Genomic DNA, 15,250 nt, shown 5'->3' on the forward strand with positions numbered 1-15,250 from the left:
TGCTTACTGCTATATATATTTTCTTATTTATTAGTGTTTCAGATTTACCAGACTTAAACTTTATACTGCAGGGTTAGCAGCTTGGATACATATTGTGTGGCTACATGACAAAACTATATATGGGACCACCACTAAAGGAAGCACAGAACAGCAAGTCATATTTACAACAAGACAAGTTTTTCTTTATCTTTATTTGCCTTTAATTATTATTTTTCTTTTCTATTATATTTCATTCTAAAAGCATATAGTTATCCCCCCACCAAAGAGCAGTCTGATTCTTGTTGCAATAGGAACTTCAGCATAACAAAAGAAATGGTTTAATTAGCAAAGCTAGAAAGATCTGGTTTTCTTCCCAAACCTTCCTTCCTTTGTAATTTGCAAGTTTACAGTAAATCCTCCTGACCAATTTGGAACCGAATATAAATTGGGTATTTAAAAATGCAAAAAACACATCTTACCATCAAATCTCAGTATTACAGATTTAGAAGAGATCTAGAACATTTTAATCTAATTTCTAACAAAGCTAATGTCAAGGTGAAAATATAGAACTGAATTCAATGCTACAAAAACAGACCCATTCCCCCCCCCCCCCCCCCCAGTCTAAGTCCTTGAAAGAATAATTTAATGAGATTGGTTCCGGTATATTAGGCTCATGAGTCACATAGTGAATCTGGAGCCTAATGAGACTTTCTTTTTTAGGAAGAAAGGGGACAGTAATTTGATGTTAATATGGCAAAAGCTGGTAAGTTTTTATGCTAAAAAGGGACTTTATCATTTACTTCTATTGGCATAAAAAGGATTGTGGATATTTTAAGCTATTTTCAATATATTATATGCTAGCATTTTAACACAGCCTACACAATCCAAACATTTACTTGAAAACTGAAATAGTCCCCATAAGTTAAAGCACAGCCAAATCATTAATCAGAATATTATATTCAGCTACTGTTAGCTCTGTTATTTAAATTATACCTGAAAACACTATAATATTAATATTTTAAATTATCTTTCCAGGGCACATCAGGAGTGGCAGTATATGTTGAGGAAGAAATTAAGCAATTAATAAAACAAAACTTATGCATAGGGGGACAGTCAATGTACAAACAACGTCTACTTAAGATTTAAAACGAACAGATATTAAGAGAGAAACAAAGACATTCTAAAATTAGCAGCTCTGTTCAGATTTTAATCATGTGAGTAAACTACTTAACACAATATAAAAAAATTATTATGCTGGTATTTACTACCCTAATAAATTCAACAAACCATGGAGGAAATTCAATAAACAAGTTTATCATGTTATTTAATACCAAATACCTGGAAAGAATTTAATATTGAACAATATGGGAGCTATAACAAACACATAAAGGTATGCAGCAAATAAAAATTATAAGCTCAAATTTATTCTTTATATAATTAAAAGTTTGTATATATTATAAAATATGAAAAAATAAATAAAAATTACGAATACATTTTACAAGTTGTATAAAAATAGTTTGGAGAGGTAGAGGGATTGTTTATCCACTACTGAGCATAAAACAATTTTTTGTCTAACTTTAATACATGAAAGTACTATTTAGTAGTACATGTCAATTTTGTATCCTGCCTTTTAATGTTAATTTGCTTTCCCTTCTCAACCCCACTTTATTCAAATTCCATACTCTACTTTCACCAAATAGAGCAATATCCCTAAGTCACAGCTGGCTAGCTCAACAATTTTTGAGGCCATTGCTGCAGTCTTCAGTTTAGTAAACAGTTGGAAAAAAACACTGTCTATGTAGATTTGATGTTGGAAATGCCTGAAAGCCAAGTTACATATAAACAAATAACTTTATTTTTTCAAAATGACAAGGCAAATCATTTTCTACTGACCTGGTAATCTGGAGGAGTATTATTGATTATACAAGTGAAAAAGACAGATTTAAAAAAAAGAACTGGAATTAACCAAAAAGAACAGTCATTTTAAACTTGGAGAATCGTGTTGAGCATAAGGGTAGCAGTTAATGGGACACCCTGACACACTCTAGAACGAGTGAATGCTCATTGAAAATGACCTTGCAGCCCTAGCCCGTTTGGCTCAGCGTCGGCCTGGGGACCAAAGGGTCCTGGGTTTGATTCCAGTCAAGGGCACGTACCTTGGCTGCAAGCTCCGGGACTCCCCGGCACAGGCCCTAGTGAGGGCTTGTGTAGGAGGCAACCAAGCGATGTGTTTCTCTTACATTGATGTTTCTCTTTCATCATTCCCTCTCTCTTCACTCTCCCTAAAAATCAATGAAAAAATATCCTCGGGTGAGAATTAACAACAAAAAATAATAATAAAAAAAATAAAGGAAAACATTAAAAAAAGAAAAGAAAAAAGAAAGTGACCTTGCAAAAGTCTCTTAATTCTTATTGCCAAAACCCAAAGAGAATAAGAATTCAAATTCCTAATAGCTTAAAAGTAACTTCTTTATTTTTATTTATTTTTTTTAATTAAATCTTTATTGTTCAGAGAAGTAACTTCTACATTAAAAAAAATAAAATCAAGAGAAAAGAATGAATGTGCTGGGGGGCAGGAGTGGGCGGGGAGAGGTCAATGGGGAAAAAAGGAGACAACATATGTAAAACTTTTAACAATAAAGAATTTTTAAAAAGAGAGAGAAAAGAATTAGGCAAAATGCAATAAAAATTTTACCGGCCAAAAAAACTAAATATAGATGGGATAGCTTAGGAATTTCAGGCAGGGAACAGAATTATGCTCAGAACTAAACCTTCGGAAACTCTGCTGTCTTATAAACCAGGAGGCTAAATGATTTGTCCAAAGTCACACACTTGCTGTGACTAAAAACTTTCTGGAAGTAATTTTCATTTTATAATGAAAAGAAGGAAGGAACCCACCGTTATATTTTCTAGATCAAGATGCTTGTTGTGTACAGTTTCACACAGCCTTCGAATCTTTTCCTTGATTTTGTTCATGTCTTTTTCATTCAGTAGCTTAGCTGAAGAAGCATCTTGTTCCAGTTCTAGAAGTCGAATCATTAGGTCTAGACTAGCTCTATCAAGATCCATGTTCAAACGATCTCTACTCAATATGTACATGAGGGCAGCTGTACAAAGGGACAGATTCTTCAATGGACAAAAAATAAAAAAAATTATGTAATCAATTAGTGGCAATTTCAGGAAATAAGACTATTTTGACATTTATTCACATGGTGGAAATCTTGAAAATGTTTTACTCATTGAAAACCCCACCCCTTAAAATATTCTATAGAAATGTAAATTAAATAAAGTACTGTTGCATGAAGTTGTGCTTTCTGAAGACCTCCCTATATGAATGCTCCAAAACAAGAATAAGTGAAAATACATATTTCTTTGGCTATTCCATGTTCAATAAGAAGTTTACAGTACATTTTTTTCAGCTCTATGTAATACTATTTTACAGTACACTTCACTATCATTCTTTAAGATTAAGTAGATAAAGTCAAATTTCAAGAAACAAATTTCAATAAATAAAATCAATAATCTGTGCCCAGTGGCTCAGTGGTTGAGCATAAACCCATGAACCAAAGAGGTCACCAGTTCAATTCCCGTCAGGGCACATGCCTGGGGTTTTGAGCTCAATCCTCAGTTGGGGGCCTGTAGGAGGAAGTAATCGATGTTTCTCTCTCATCAGTGTTTCTATTTACTTCTCACCCTTCCCCTCTCTCTAAAAGTCAATAAAAACATTTCTTAAAGTCAATGTGTTTTAAAATCTGTACCAGAAACTTAGCTATGTTTTTCTGTAAAATAAACACAACCGCATTTGTGTCAATATATAAAACTAAAATGCCCAAATAAACACATTTAGACTCAATTTCTTTAAAATAAACCAATTAGGTCTGGCTGAACCAAGTATTTAAAAATAAAATTATGTGTTCTCAAAATCATTCAAATCAGGTAGCTGGCACACTTCGCTTATAATAGGTACTAAAACCTATAAGTAATGAAAGGGATATAGTTTAGGTCAGCATTATTTCAACATATAAGATATAATGTATTACACTTATTTCAATGCATAGAAGCACAATTAACTATGTAAACATTTAAACTTTAAATCCCCCAAAGTAAAGAGATTTCAGACTAAGTGACTAATTAAATGCTTACACAGAAAATTAATTTTGGAAATTAGGATGACACAGTATAGGCTTTGGGAGTCCAATGCCCCCAAGAACACATATTAATGGCTTGGTCCTCTTATCTATATCTATATCTATATCTATATCTAAAACCTTAATATGCAAATAGATCAAATGGCAGAACAACCGGCTGCTATGACATGCACTGACCACGAGGCGGCGCGCGCGGAGCATGGCAGGCATTGGCCGCGGCAGGATGGTGGAGCAGGTGAGCAGGGGCGCCAGACCAAAGCAGGGCGCCGGTCGCTGTCATCAGAGTGAGCCTCTGGTGGTTACTGAAAATTCTTTGCTCCTGTGCATCAGGGTCCCACCTGGCGCTTGCACCTGCTGCTGGCGCTGGCCCCGCTTGCATCAGCGGTGGCCCCACTTGCTCCAGCTGCCGGCACCACTGGCACTGGCGTCAGCAGGTGCAAGCGGTGGCTGTCGGCCCTGATCGCCCCTGAGGACTTCTCCATCTCCCCTACTCCTGAGGGGGGATTGGGGCAGCAGTCACTGCTTGTACCGGCTGCTGGCGCCAGCCCCAATAGCTCTGCGCTGTCAGTGGGTGTGAGCGGGGTCGGCGCTGTCAGTGTGTGGGAGCAGTGGTGGCAGGAGCCGGGCTGCTGGCAGACAGGGGACCAGGGACTGCGGCGGGAGGGGCCAGGCGGGGGTGCAGAGAATGGGCCGAGACCCGCCCCAGTGCCCACTGCAACCTAGAGGCCCACAGTTCCTTTCAAGGTGCACAAATTCGTGCACAGGGCCCCTAGTAACTGCATAATAAAACAAATTAACAGTCTCTTCTCTTCTCCCTCATTCTAAATCTGCTACAACTTGGTAATGAAGTTTTCCTCACAGAGGGATAAGTACAATGCTTTCAGTTTCGGAAGACTCAGAGTATCTCCCCTATTCTGCATTTAAAACATAATTTCCCTGAACAAAAAATATAATAAAGTCATCTCAAAATACCACTATAATAATTAGCAATGACTATTTTTTAACTTCAAAAATGTTAAACCTGACTTTTATCACATATTTTTAAGAGGAAACGTCAAAGTCAAAATGAAAATGAGAAATTCTTTTTCACAATGAGCTATGTTCCAATTCAGCATCCAGACAAAATGCTCTTTAAAAAAGTTCAAATCCTTTTTTGTCATGCTACTGATATCAAAGATTAGTAAAAGATTTTTTTTCTAGTACTTTCTGGTTAGAGGAAATCAATGCTTATAGAATTAAATACAGTGGAACCTTGGTTTTCAAACTTAATTCGTACCAGAAGGCTGTTTGAAAAGAGATTTGTTTGAAAACCAAATCATTTTTTTATTAGAAATAATGTAAATTGCCGAAACCGGTTTGGCTCAGTGGATAGAGCGTAGGCCTGCGGACTGAAAGGTCCCAGGTTCGATTCCGGTTTAAAAAAAAAAAAAAAGAAATAATGTAAATTGAATTAATCCATTCCAGACCCCCAAATGATTCCCTGCTTTAACCTTTCTTATATACAGTGCATGTCTAATGTACTGTTTAATTTATAAACACATCTTTTTTTTTAATCCTCAGACCTGAGGATAATTTTCCATTGATTTTTAGAGAGAGTGGAAGAGAGAGGGAAAGACAGAAAGAAATATCGGTGTGAGAGAAGCACATCAATTGGTTTCCTCCTGTACAAGCCCCAGCAGTACTTGCTCTTGACCGGAATCGAACCTGGGACCCTTCAGTCTGCACTGAGCAAAACTGGCTAGGGCAACACTTCTTTTCTTAAATTTATCGAACCACCTTAAATGAATCACTTTTAGCATTTGGTCCAGGGATGTCTTTCAGGTTTGCATGAATCTTTGCTTGTTTATATATCACTGCCAAAATGGTTATCACTGGCTAACTGCTTTACATTTATCTAAATCAACAAGTTTTTTTACTTAAATTGTCTGTGATCATTGTTTCTTTTGCACCTTTAGTAATATCAGGAATCTTGATGGTCTCTTTATGTTTTAAAATTGTGCTGATCACTGGTTTGATTTTGCCAGCAACAAAAGTGTCTCTTTGTTGCCTGAGAGACGCTTTTTGTCACGCTGCAGTAGCAGCCTGAAAGGATTATCAGGTGGAAAACCAAAGTTTGGTTGACAACTGAGACATTTTTTCTGTAAACAACTTGGCGGAGAACTGAATTGTTTGACATGGGGTATCCAGTATGCTATAACTGAATAATGTTATGTTTTTGTTAATCCTCACGTGAGGATATTTTCCCCCATTAATTCTTAGAGAGAGTGGAAGGGGGGCGGGGGGGGGGGGGGGGGAGGGAGGGAGGGAGGGAGGGAGAGAGAGAGAGAGAGAGAGAGAGAGAGAGAGAGAGAAACATCAATGTGAGAGAGACATCCATTGGTAGCCTCCCACATGAATCTGGGGCTCAGGATGCAACCAAGGTACATGCCCTTGACCAGAATCGAGTCTGCGACCTTCCAGTGTTGGTGGGCCAACACTCTACCCACTGAGAAAAGCAGGCGAGGGCCTGAATAATGTGTAAACAATATAAACTGAGCAGAAGAAAAAATGTCCTGAGAAAATAATCTTAAATGATTAAGCAGAAACTTCTAGCATGAAGCTCTATATTTAGCAAATAAAACTCAATCCACATATAGGAAATACTTATATCTGAATATACATAAAGATATTTGTCAATAACCAAACAGACTAGAATTTTTAAATAATGCTTCTCAAACCCAGAAACTTAAAAATACCTGATGGTGCTGGGAATCATCCAAGGTTTTAAAGACCATTGCTACCATTCCGTGTGCTCTCAGGTGCATTCGAAAACTGGGCATGGCGCATTTAGTAGCCAAGCTAATAACACTAGAAGAAAACAGACTAGTTAGGGAGATAAAAACAGCTAGTGCATTAGTGTTTTGTTCGTACAGTACCAAAACAAGGGCATGGGGTAGGATGTCAAAGCTTTGCCTGTACAGATCACAATATAAAAAGCATGAGCAAACCAGATTATTAAAAATTTACTAATATATATGTGATTAGGTATGTTATATTAAACGATATAAATAACAAATGATCATCTTTAGTTTATTTCTTATAGTGCTTACTACCATGAAAAGCAAAAAGTCTCAGTTCCTCTTCATAATGCCTCTAATACATGTATTTTATATTTGATTGAATATATTCTGATTGACTGAATAATTCAATCAAATCAAGATATTCAATCCTATATAATAAAAGTGTAGTACATAAATTGTCCCCTCGACCAGGAGTTGTCCAAGAGTTTGACCAGGGGGCAGGGCTGGCCGGGGGAAGGGAGGGAGGCCCCAGTGGTGGCAGGCGGCTGGGGGAAGGAAGGGAATATCTGGCTGGTGGCTGGCAGCCAACAGCGGCTAGGGACCCTACCAGCGCACAAATTTTGTGCACTGGGCCTCTAGTCTATACTAATAAAAGGGTAGTATGCTAATTAGACTGGATAGACCAGATGTCTCCTGGACATCCTTCCTGACAAAGCTGGGATCTGGGTGAAGCCGCTCAGGGTCCTGGGCACCTGGCCCGGGCGAAGCCACCCGGAGGTCCCAGCGCTGCAGCCCCTTCCACAGAGGTGGCGGGAGAGGAGGCTGCGCGGTCCTGCCCCTTCCGCAGAGGCAGCCACAGAGGCAGCAGCACTGACCTGGTCCCACGCCTCTGCAGAGGTGGGGGGTACAGGGAGCAGCACGATCCCAGAGCCTCCACAGAGGCTGGATGGGGTGTGGCCATGGTGCCTCAACCTCCCACACCCCCTCCCCCAGACGGCCTGGCCCCAGATTGCCCTCCCCAACCAGTGGGCAGGACCAGCGCTAAGAAGCAGCGAGCCCGGTTTCTGGTTGAGCCACACTCTCCGCCATCCCCGCCCGTGCTCAGCCAGAAGCCAGGCTCACAGCTGGTGAGCACAGTGGAGGTGGCATGAGCCTCTCCCGCCTCCGCAGCAGGTGGGCAGTAAGGAGCAAGGGGTCCTGGACTGCGAGAGCCCCAGACTGCGAGAGGGATGTCTGAGTTCCAACTGAGGCCCGATCCCTGGGGGGTCCTGGACTGTGAGGGCACAGGCCGGGCTAAACGCCCCCCACCCTGCACGAATTTCATGCACCAGGCCTCTAGTCTGTCTATATAAAAGCCTAAGTGACCATCGCAACCCAATGGACAACCAAACAGGCTGCATGGGGCGACCAGGCTGGCAGGGGGGTTAGTGAGAGGCGACCAAACGACTCAGCAGCAGGCTGCGTGGGGCAACCAGGCCAGCGGGGGGGTGGGGGGGGGTGAGGGAGGAGGGGAAGTGAGTGGCGATCAGGCCAGCAGGCAGAGGCGGTTAGGGGTGATCAGGCTGGCAAGGGGGGCAGTTAGGGGCGATTAGGCAGGCAGGCAGGTGAGCGGTTAGGAGCCATTGGTCCAGGACTGTGAGAGGGATGTCCGATTGCCGGTTGCCAAACTGACAGTTGGACATCCCCTGAGGGGTCCCGGATTGGAGAGGGTGCAGGCTGGGCTGAGGGCCCCCCCAACCATGCATGAATTTCGTGCACCGGGCGTCTAGTATATATAAAAAAGCTGAAGTGACTGCTCCGGTCGCTATGACACGCACTGACCACCAGGGGCAGACACAACGCAGGAGCTGTCCCCTGGTGGTCAATGTGCTCACACAGCGGGAGCGCCACTCAGCTGACTGATAGGTGCCAGACACAGGGCTCATTGTTGGCAAGCGCAGCTGCGGTGGCACGTGCCTCTCGCGCCTCCACGGCAGTGCTACCAAGAGGTGGCAGGTGCAGCAGGAGCGGTGTGGCGCTTGGCCCAGGTTCAGGGCTCCGCCCTGGCTGCCTGCCACTTCTCGTAATACTACATCCCCCGAGGGGTCCTGGGTTGTGAGAGGGCGCAGGCGAGGTTGAGGGACCCCCACCGGTGCATGAATCCATACGCTGGGCCTCTAGTATAATATGTAGAAGATTATCCAAATTAAAACATGCTTAATTTATCAAATTTACTACTTGCATGTTTAAAATATTGGTCTGTAGAAGAACCCAGGGATTCCTTAGCATAACACTTCTTTCAAGAATCTGGAAACTGAAGCCTAGATTATGCTAAAAGGATATAAACATCCAACTTTCCTTCCTCCATAGAATAAAATCCCTTATAAGAAATCAATCACATTTTAACATATTATAACTGACTATTAACTATATCCATGGTAACAAAATCACAAATGTTTAGCTCTATCCATTTGAAAAACTTTAATGAGCTATATAGCACGCATATAATTATCAAATGTAAAAATAAGAGCTTACCTAAGGCAACGTGTGTTTAGAGGCTGAGTGCTCTTTAAGCCACTTAACAAATACTCAATGTCATCAGTGAACTCTTGATTTTCACCAAATTCCACCACATCATTGAAGTGCTTCACGTGTTGAACAACAGTATATAACTGCCAAGAAAGTAAGTCCATCTCTTTTAAAACTATGAACTGGTATATGTAGTTAAATCTATAGGCTTGCTGTACTGTACTTCAAAGTGTATAAAATAATTTATTACATGGCCACTGAAAGTTGCTTTTAAAACACTGGTAGCACTAGGACCAGATAAGTTTGTGACTCAAAGCTGTAGCTATCAGTGCACTGTATTTGTTCAAGACACTGAAATGCTCAATGTTAAACACAACAACTATCCATGCATAGAAAAACTATATGACTGCTTACTTCTTTGTCTTCTTTTCTGCATTTTAGTGCGGTAACTATATCTTGGTAGGGCTGAGTAGGTATTGTCACAGTTTTTATCACTTTGGGTGGTGGTGCAGGAGCCTTAAAAACTCCATCATCTTTTTGATTTGTTTCCTTTGAAGACAGCCTCACCTATTAAAAAGGGTATTAAGTTAGTTATTCTAAAAAAATATATACATACAAATAGTAACATGTCCTCTACCTAGCAAATTTAGTTTAAGAAAAAAAAGATGGGTGATAAGGGACATGAAAGGTCATAAGGTACATTTAAAAATCCCATTTACGCCCTGACCTGTTTGGCTCAGTGGATAGAGCGTCGGCCTGCGGACTCAAGGGTCCTGGGTTCGATTCCGGTCAAGGGCATGTACCTTGGTTGCAGGCACATACCCAGTGGGGAGTGTGCAGGAGGCAGCTCATCAATGTTTCTCTCTCATCGATGTTTCTAACTCTCTATCCCTCTCCCTTCCTCTCTGTAAAAAACCAATAAAATATATTTTTAAAAAAATTCCATTTACTTCTAGGTAAAATTAATATATGTTTTACTTAGAAAAGAACCACTCAGGAATTCCTGCTGTTCTTCCTTAAACTTACATTTCACACAATCTGCTATTTGTCTCTAGGACTATTAGAAGGAATAAAGAACCAAAATTCCATATATAAATAGCATTGATAAGAAGCTAGGGATGGAACAGAAAAACTACAACAGATAAAAGAATTTTTAAAGTACAGAAAGCTGTACTTTAGGGTAAAATAGCCAAAATAAGAGCACAGCATATAATTACTAATATGTACAATGATGATTTTATACTAGTAAAAGAAGTTTAATGTGTTCAACTTAAGAAGAGAGGGAACTAATTATGTATATAATAAGAGCCTAAGCGGCCGTTAAGGCAGAACAACCAGTCGCTATGATGCGCACTAACCACCAGGGGGCAGATGCTCAGTGCAGGAGCTGCCCCCTGGTGGTCAGTGTGCTCCTACAGGGAGAGCGTCGTTCAGCCAGAAGCCGGGCTCATGGCTGGCGAGCGCAGCTGCCATGGCAGGAGCCTCTCCCGACTCCGTGGCAGCAGGGACTCCGTGGCAGCAGGAGCAGCGGGCTGGAGATGAGTGTGAACAGTGTGGCGCCCAGCTCTGATTTGGGCTCCTCCCTGGCCGCCTGCCACTGGCACACTATTACATCCCCGAGAGGTCCCGGACTGCAAGAGGGCTCAAGGCCAGGCTGAGGAACTGCCCCCCCGCCTCGCCAGTGCACAAATTTCGTGCACTGGGCCTCTAGTACATATTTTAGAAAGATCTCTATGGCTAATTTTTGTTGTTACAAAGAACTCATTCCTTAAAAACAAAAAAGAACTCACTAATTCAGTGGTTCTCAACCTTCTGGCCCTTTAATACAGTTCCTCATGTTGTGACCCAACCATAAAATTATTTTTGTTGCTACTTCATAACTGTACTGTTGCTACTGTTATGAATCGTAATGTAAATATCTGATATGCAGGATGGTCTTAGGCGACCCCTGTGAAAGGGTCGCTCGACCGCCAAAGGGGTTGCGACCCACAGGTTGAGAACCACTGCACTAATTGATAGCTCCAGATGACTGAGGAGTTACCATTATCTAGAACAGCCATGCCTCACCTGAGCATCTCTAACATCCTGATGCCCCCCCTGTGACATATAATTCTTATTATTCAAAAAGTGAACTCCTATTCTCATGGAGAAAGCCTAAAAGGCTATTAACTTGGTCAAAACAAGCTTCCAAAGAACATAGCATCCACGAAAGAGAAAAATAAAAGAACGAAAGGATAGTTGAAGTACTGAGGAAGATATCACAAAGAAATTGTTAAAATAATAATAATATGAAGTGATATGAAAAAAATAGCAAGTTTCAAAACATATAATAGAGAACTGAAATACATAAATATGTCACAATATATATTTATATACTGTATATGAGGCCCCTAGAACCATAAGAAATGTGAAAAATTCACTGTTAATAACTCATTCTCGAATTGCCCCCCTTAAAAATCAAATTGCCCCTCTGTTGGGAATCACTGATCTAGAAATATTGTTTTTCAAATGCGTTCTGAATTGAATTACTGGAATGCAGGAAAAAGTTCTCTAAAAAGTGAATTAACCACTCAAAGCCACTTTATCATCTATGTAGGATGTAATTTATAACACAAGTCTAAATACAAACTTCAAATACAGACTAATTTGCCCTTTAAAACTGAACACTATCCTATCTTATCCAATAAAAGCCTAATATGCAAATTGTCCCCTTGACTGAAAGTTTGACCAGGAGTTTGACCGCTTCCTATGATGTATGCTGACCACCAGGGGGCAGCACAAAACATGGCAGGCATAGGCAACATGGCAGTGGTAGTGGGTAGCAGTGGAGGCACTGCCAGCCCTGATGGGCCTCGATGAGAGCAGGACTGTGGCAGGATGGTGGAGCAGGTAAGTGGGCGGAGCCAGGCCAATTGCCCTACTGATCACCCCGCAGACAGTGACCAGTGGCGACAGGGCCGCTGCCCAGCTCCCAGGCGCTGAGGGAGCAGGGCAGGGGCCCAATGACTCAGGCAGAGGGGGGCGCGCAGGGGCCGGGGGGCCCAGGTACTGCCCAGTGCCCAGAGGTCAGCTGGGACCTGCCCTTCCACACCCGACACTCGCGCTTTGATCACCGGCCAGGCCTAGGGACCATACCCGTGCACGAATTTCGTGCACTAGGCCTCTAGTAATTCCAGAAAATGTGGGTCAGGAGTAAAAAAAAATTTTAAGGCTTTTTATTTATAACCTAGTACAGTGATGGCGAACCTATGACACGTGTGTCAGAGGTGACACGTGAACTCATTTTTTTGGTTGATTTTTCTTTGTTAAATGGCATTTAAATATATAAAATAAATATCTAAAATGTAAGTCTTTGTTTTACTATGGTTGCAAATATCAAAAAATTTCTATATGTGACACGGCACCAGAGTTAAGTTAGGGTTTTTCAAAATGCTGACACGCTGAGCTCAAAAGGTTTGCCATCACTGACTTAGTAGGACCAGAATTTCTGTAATCCCATCCACAATCCTCACTTTTCCAATGAATTAAACCAAGTTTTTATTAGGAAGCCACTAAATTTTAGTTAAGAAGTCCAAAATAAACTGGTAAAGAGGAAAGTCAGAGACATCCAAATTATGAATAAAGATAGCAAAACAAACATGAAACTAAAAAGTACAGTTCACTTACTGTAACACTCTGAGGTTTTACTACTGGTGGCCCAGGTAGTTCTTCGGAGTCTGGATGGTTCCAATGTCTGGCATTATACACAGCTTTTGTAGGAGACTACAGAAATGAGAAAAAGGTCAACTGTTTCCATATTTTGCATCCTTATGAAATTGTCTCATTTCATAAAATAAAAATCATACTAAGTAATTTAAATGCATAAACATATACCCTAAACCAGTGGTCGGCAAACTCATTAGTCAACAGAGCCAAATATCAACAAACGATTGAAATTTCTTTTGAGAGCCAAATTTTTTAAACTTAAACTATATAGGTAGGTACATTGTTATTAATTTAATTAGGGTGCTCCTAAGCTGGCCTTTGCTAAAAACGTCCTCAATCTGATTGAGGTACATTCGCTGAGGTCGACCCCTTCCAACTCTCCCATCGACACTCGTCTTGTATACTTGTTTTGTCTATCTCCTTTCGTTCATCCTCTCTATATGTCCAAACCATCTCAACATACCTTTCTCAATCCTCAATACTACTTCTTCTTTCACTCCACAATGTTCCCTATATGTGTGCGCCCACACGTGGTATTTTGTGGAAGAGCCACACTCAAGGGGCCAAAGAGCCGCATGTGGCTCGCGAGCCACGGTTTGCTGACCACTGCCCTAGACAGAGCAGATAAACAGTATCTAGCTCATATTCCCACTATGTAGCCATGTCCATGGCAGACACAGAGTCACTGGGACATTCTCTATGAAATTGATAATCAGTGCTCTAGTCTAGAGGACAACTATTAACAACCAGGAGAAGAAAGTAAACCTCTTGCCAGGCCTGTACTAACTTACTAATCAATATAATTAATTCAGTATGTTCTTTATTCCTCATGCTACTGATCCATGCCCCACATTCTTCCAACCATGGAAATCGGGCAGCACAAGTGATAAAGGGCCATATTCATTTAAGTGAAACTGTCAGGGTCAGATCAGTACCATCATTCAAAAGTTTTCAAATGTTATAAAGGTAAATATTGTACATATGCCTCATGTTACAAAACATAGTGGGGTCTAAAGCAATAGTATTTGTAATAACATCCATGATTTCTGCAGCAAAATGTATACATATTTACATTAAGTAGGATACTGCCCCAACTCAATTTAGGGTAGTTTACTGGCAAATCAATTTACTGTAAAAAATGAAAAAAAAACTTTCAGTTTAACACTCTTTATTTCAGAATTGAGAATAAAGAATTGTGAACCTGTATAATCAAATCCATAGGATAAAACCTGTACAAAATGAACGTAGCAATTCTTCTAAAGGAGACTGATTACACAAAGACCAATGTTTTATCTGTCCTTTACAAATGATGTTAAATTTTGTTCTTTAACCTTCAAAAAATGGCTTTAATCTCATTAGAGATTCTAAGTGTGATAATTTACGTATTTTCAGTACTAATACAAAAAAAATAAGAGTACAAGAGGAGAAACATACTTCAAGATTGGCCAAAAATCTACATAAAAAAATTACCCATTTTCCCTTACAAGCTGCAATGAACTAACATAATTGGAATTAAGCATCATACAAAGTTATCTTTTTATACAAATACTAGTGGCCTGGTGCACAAAATTCATGCAGGGGGGAGGGTGTGTTCCTCAGCCTGGCCTGCACCCTCTCCAATTTGGGAACCCTCGAAGGATGTCCTACTGCCAATTTACAGGGATCGGGCCTAAACCAGCGGTCGGACATCCCTCTCGCAATCCGGGACTGCTGGCTCCTAATGCTCACCTGCCTGCCTGCCTGATTGCCTCTAACCACTCTGCCTGCCGGCCTGCTCGCCCCCAACTGCCCCCCCACCCCCCGCTGCCAGCCTGCTTGCCTCCCAATGACCCCCCGCCAGCCTGATCACCCCAAACTGCCCCCCCCTGCTGGCCTGCTTGCCCCTACCTTCCCTCCCCACTGGCCTGCTCATCCCCAACTGTCCCCCTGCTGGCCTGCTCACTCCAAACTGCCCCCCTGCTGTCCTGATCACCTCTAACTGGCCCCCACTGATGGCCTGCTTGCTCCCAACAGGCCCCCCTGCTGGTCTGCTTACCCCCAACGGCCCCACCCTCCACCAGCCTGATCACCCACAACTGCCCTCCCCTCTTGGCCTCTAACCCCCTCTACCTCGGCCCCACCACCATGGCT

The 15,250-nt window shown here is 41.6% G+C and overlaps 1 protein-coding gene across 9 annotated transcripts in view; it reads right to left on the reverse strand.

Moving 5' to 3' along the window:
• WAPL (WAPL cohesin release factor) overlaps window positions 1–15,250 on the reverse strand; it is a 99,690-nt gene that overhangs the window by 26,357 nt on the left and 58,083 nt on the right. For 7 of the 9 annotated variants that reach the window (XM_036356056.1, XM_036356055.1, XM_036356050.1 and 4 more), the window contains 5 exons: window positions 13,082–13,177; window positions 9,830–9,982; window positions 9,422–9,558; window positions 6,863–6,974; window positions 2,878–3,105 (listed from right to left, as the gene is read on the reverse strand). In XM_036356056.1, the coding sequence (XP_036211949.1) occupies window positions 2,878–3,105; window positions 6,863–6,974; window positions 9,422–9,558; window positions 9,830–9,982; window positions 13,082–13,177 (726 nt within the window). The remainder of the gene's footprint in view (window positions 1–2,877; window positions 3,106–6,862; window positions 6,975–9,421; window positions 9,559–9,829; window positions 9,983–13,081; window positions 13,178–15,250) is intronic. The other 2 variants (XM_036356054.1, XM_036356057.1) reach the window with 2 other exon arrangements.

The sequence above is a fragment of the Myotis myotis genome, unplaced genomic scaffold (assembly GCF_014108235.1).
Source record: "Myotis myotis isolate mMyoMyo1 unplaced genomic scaffold, mMyoMyo1.p scaffold_m19_p_24, whole genome shotgun sequence".
NCBI lineage: Eukaryota > Metazoa > Chordata > Mammalia > Chiroptera > Vespertilionidae > Myotis > Myotis myotis.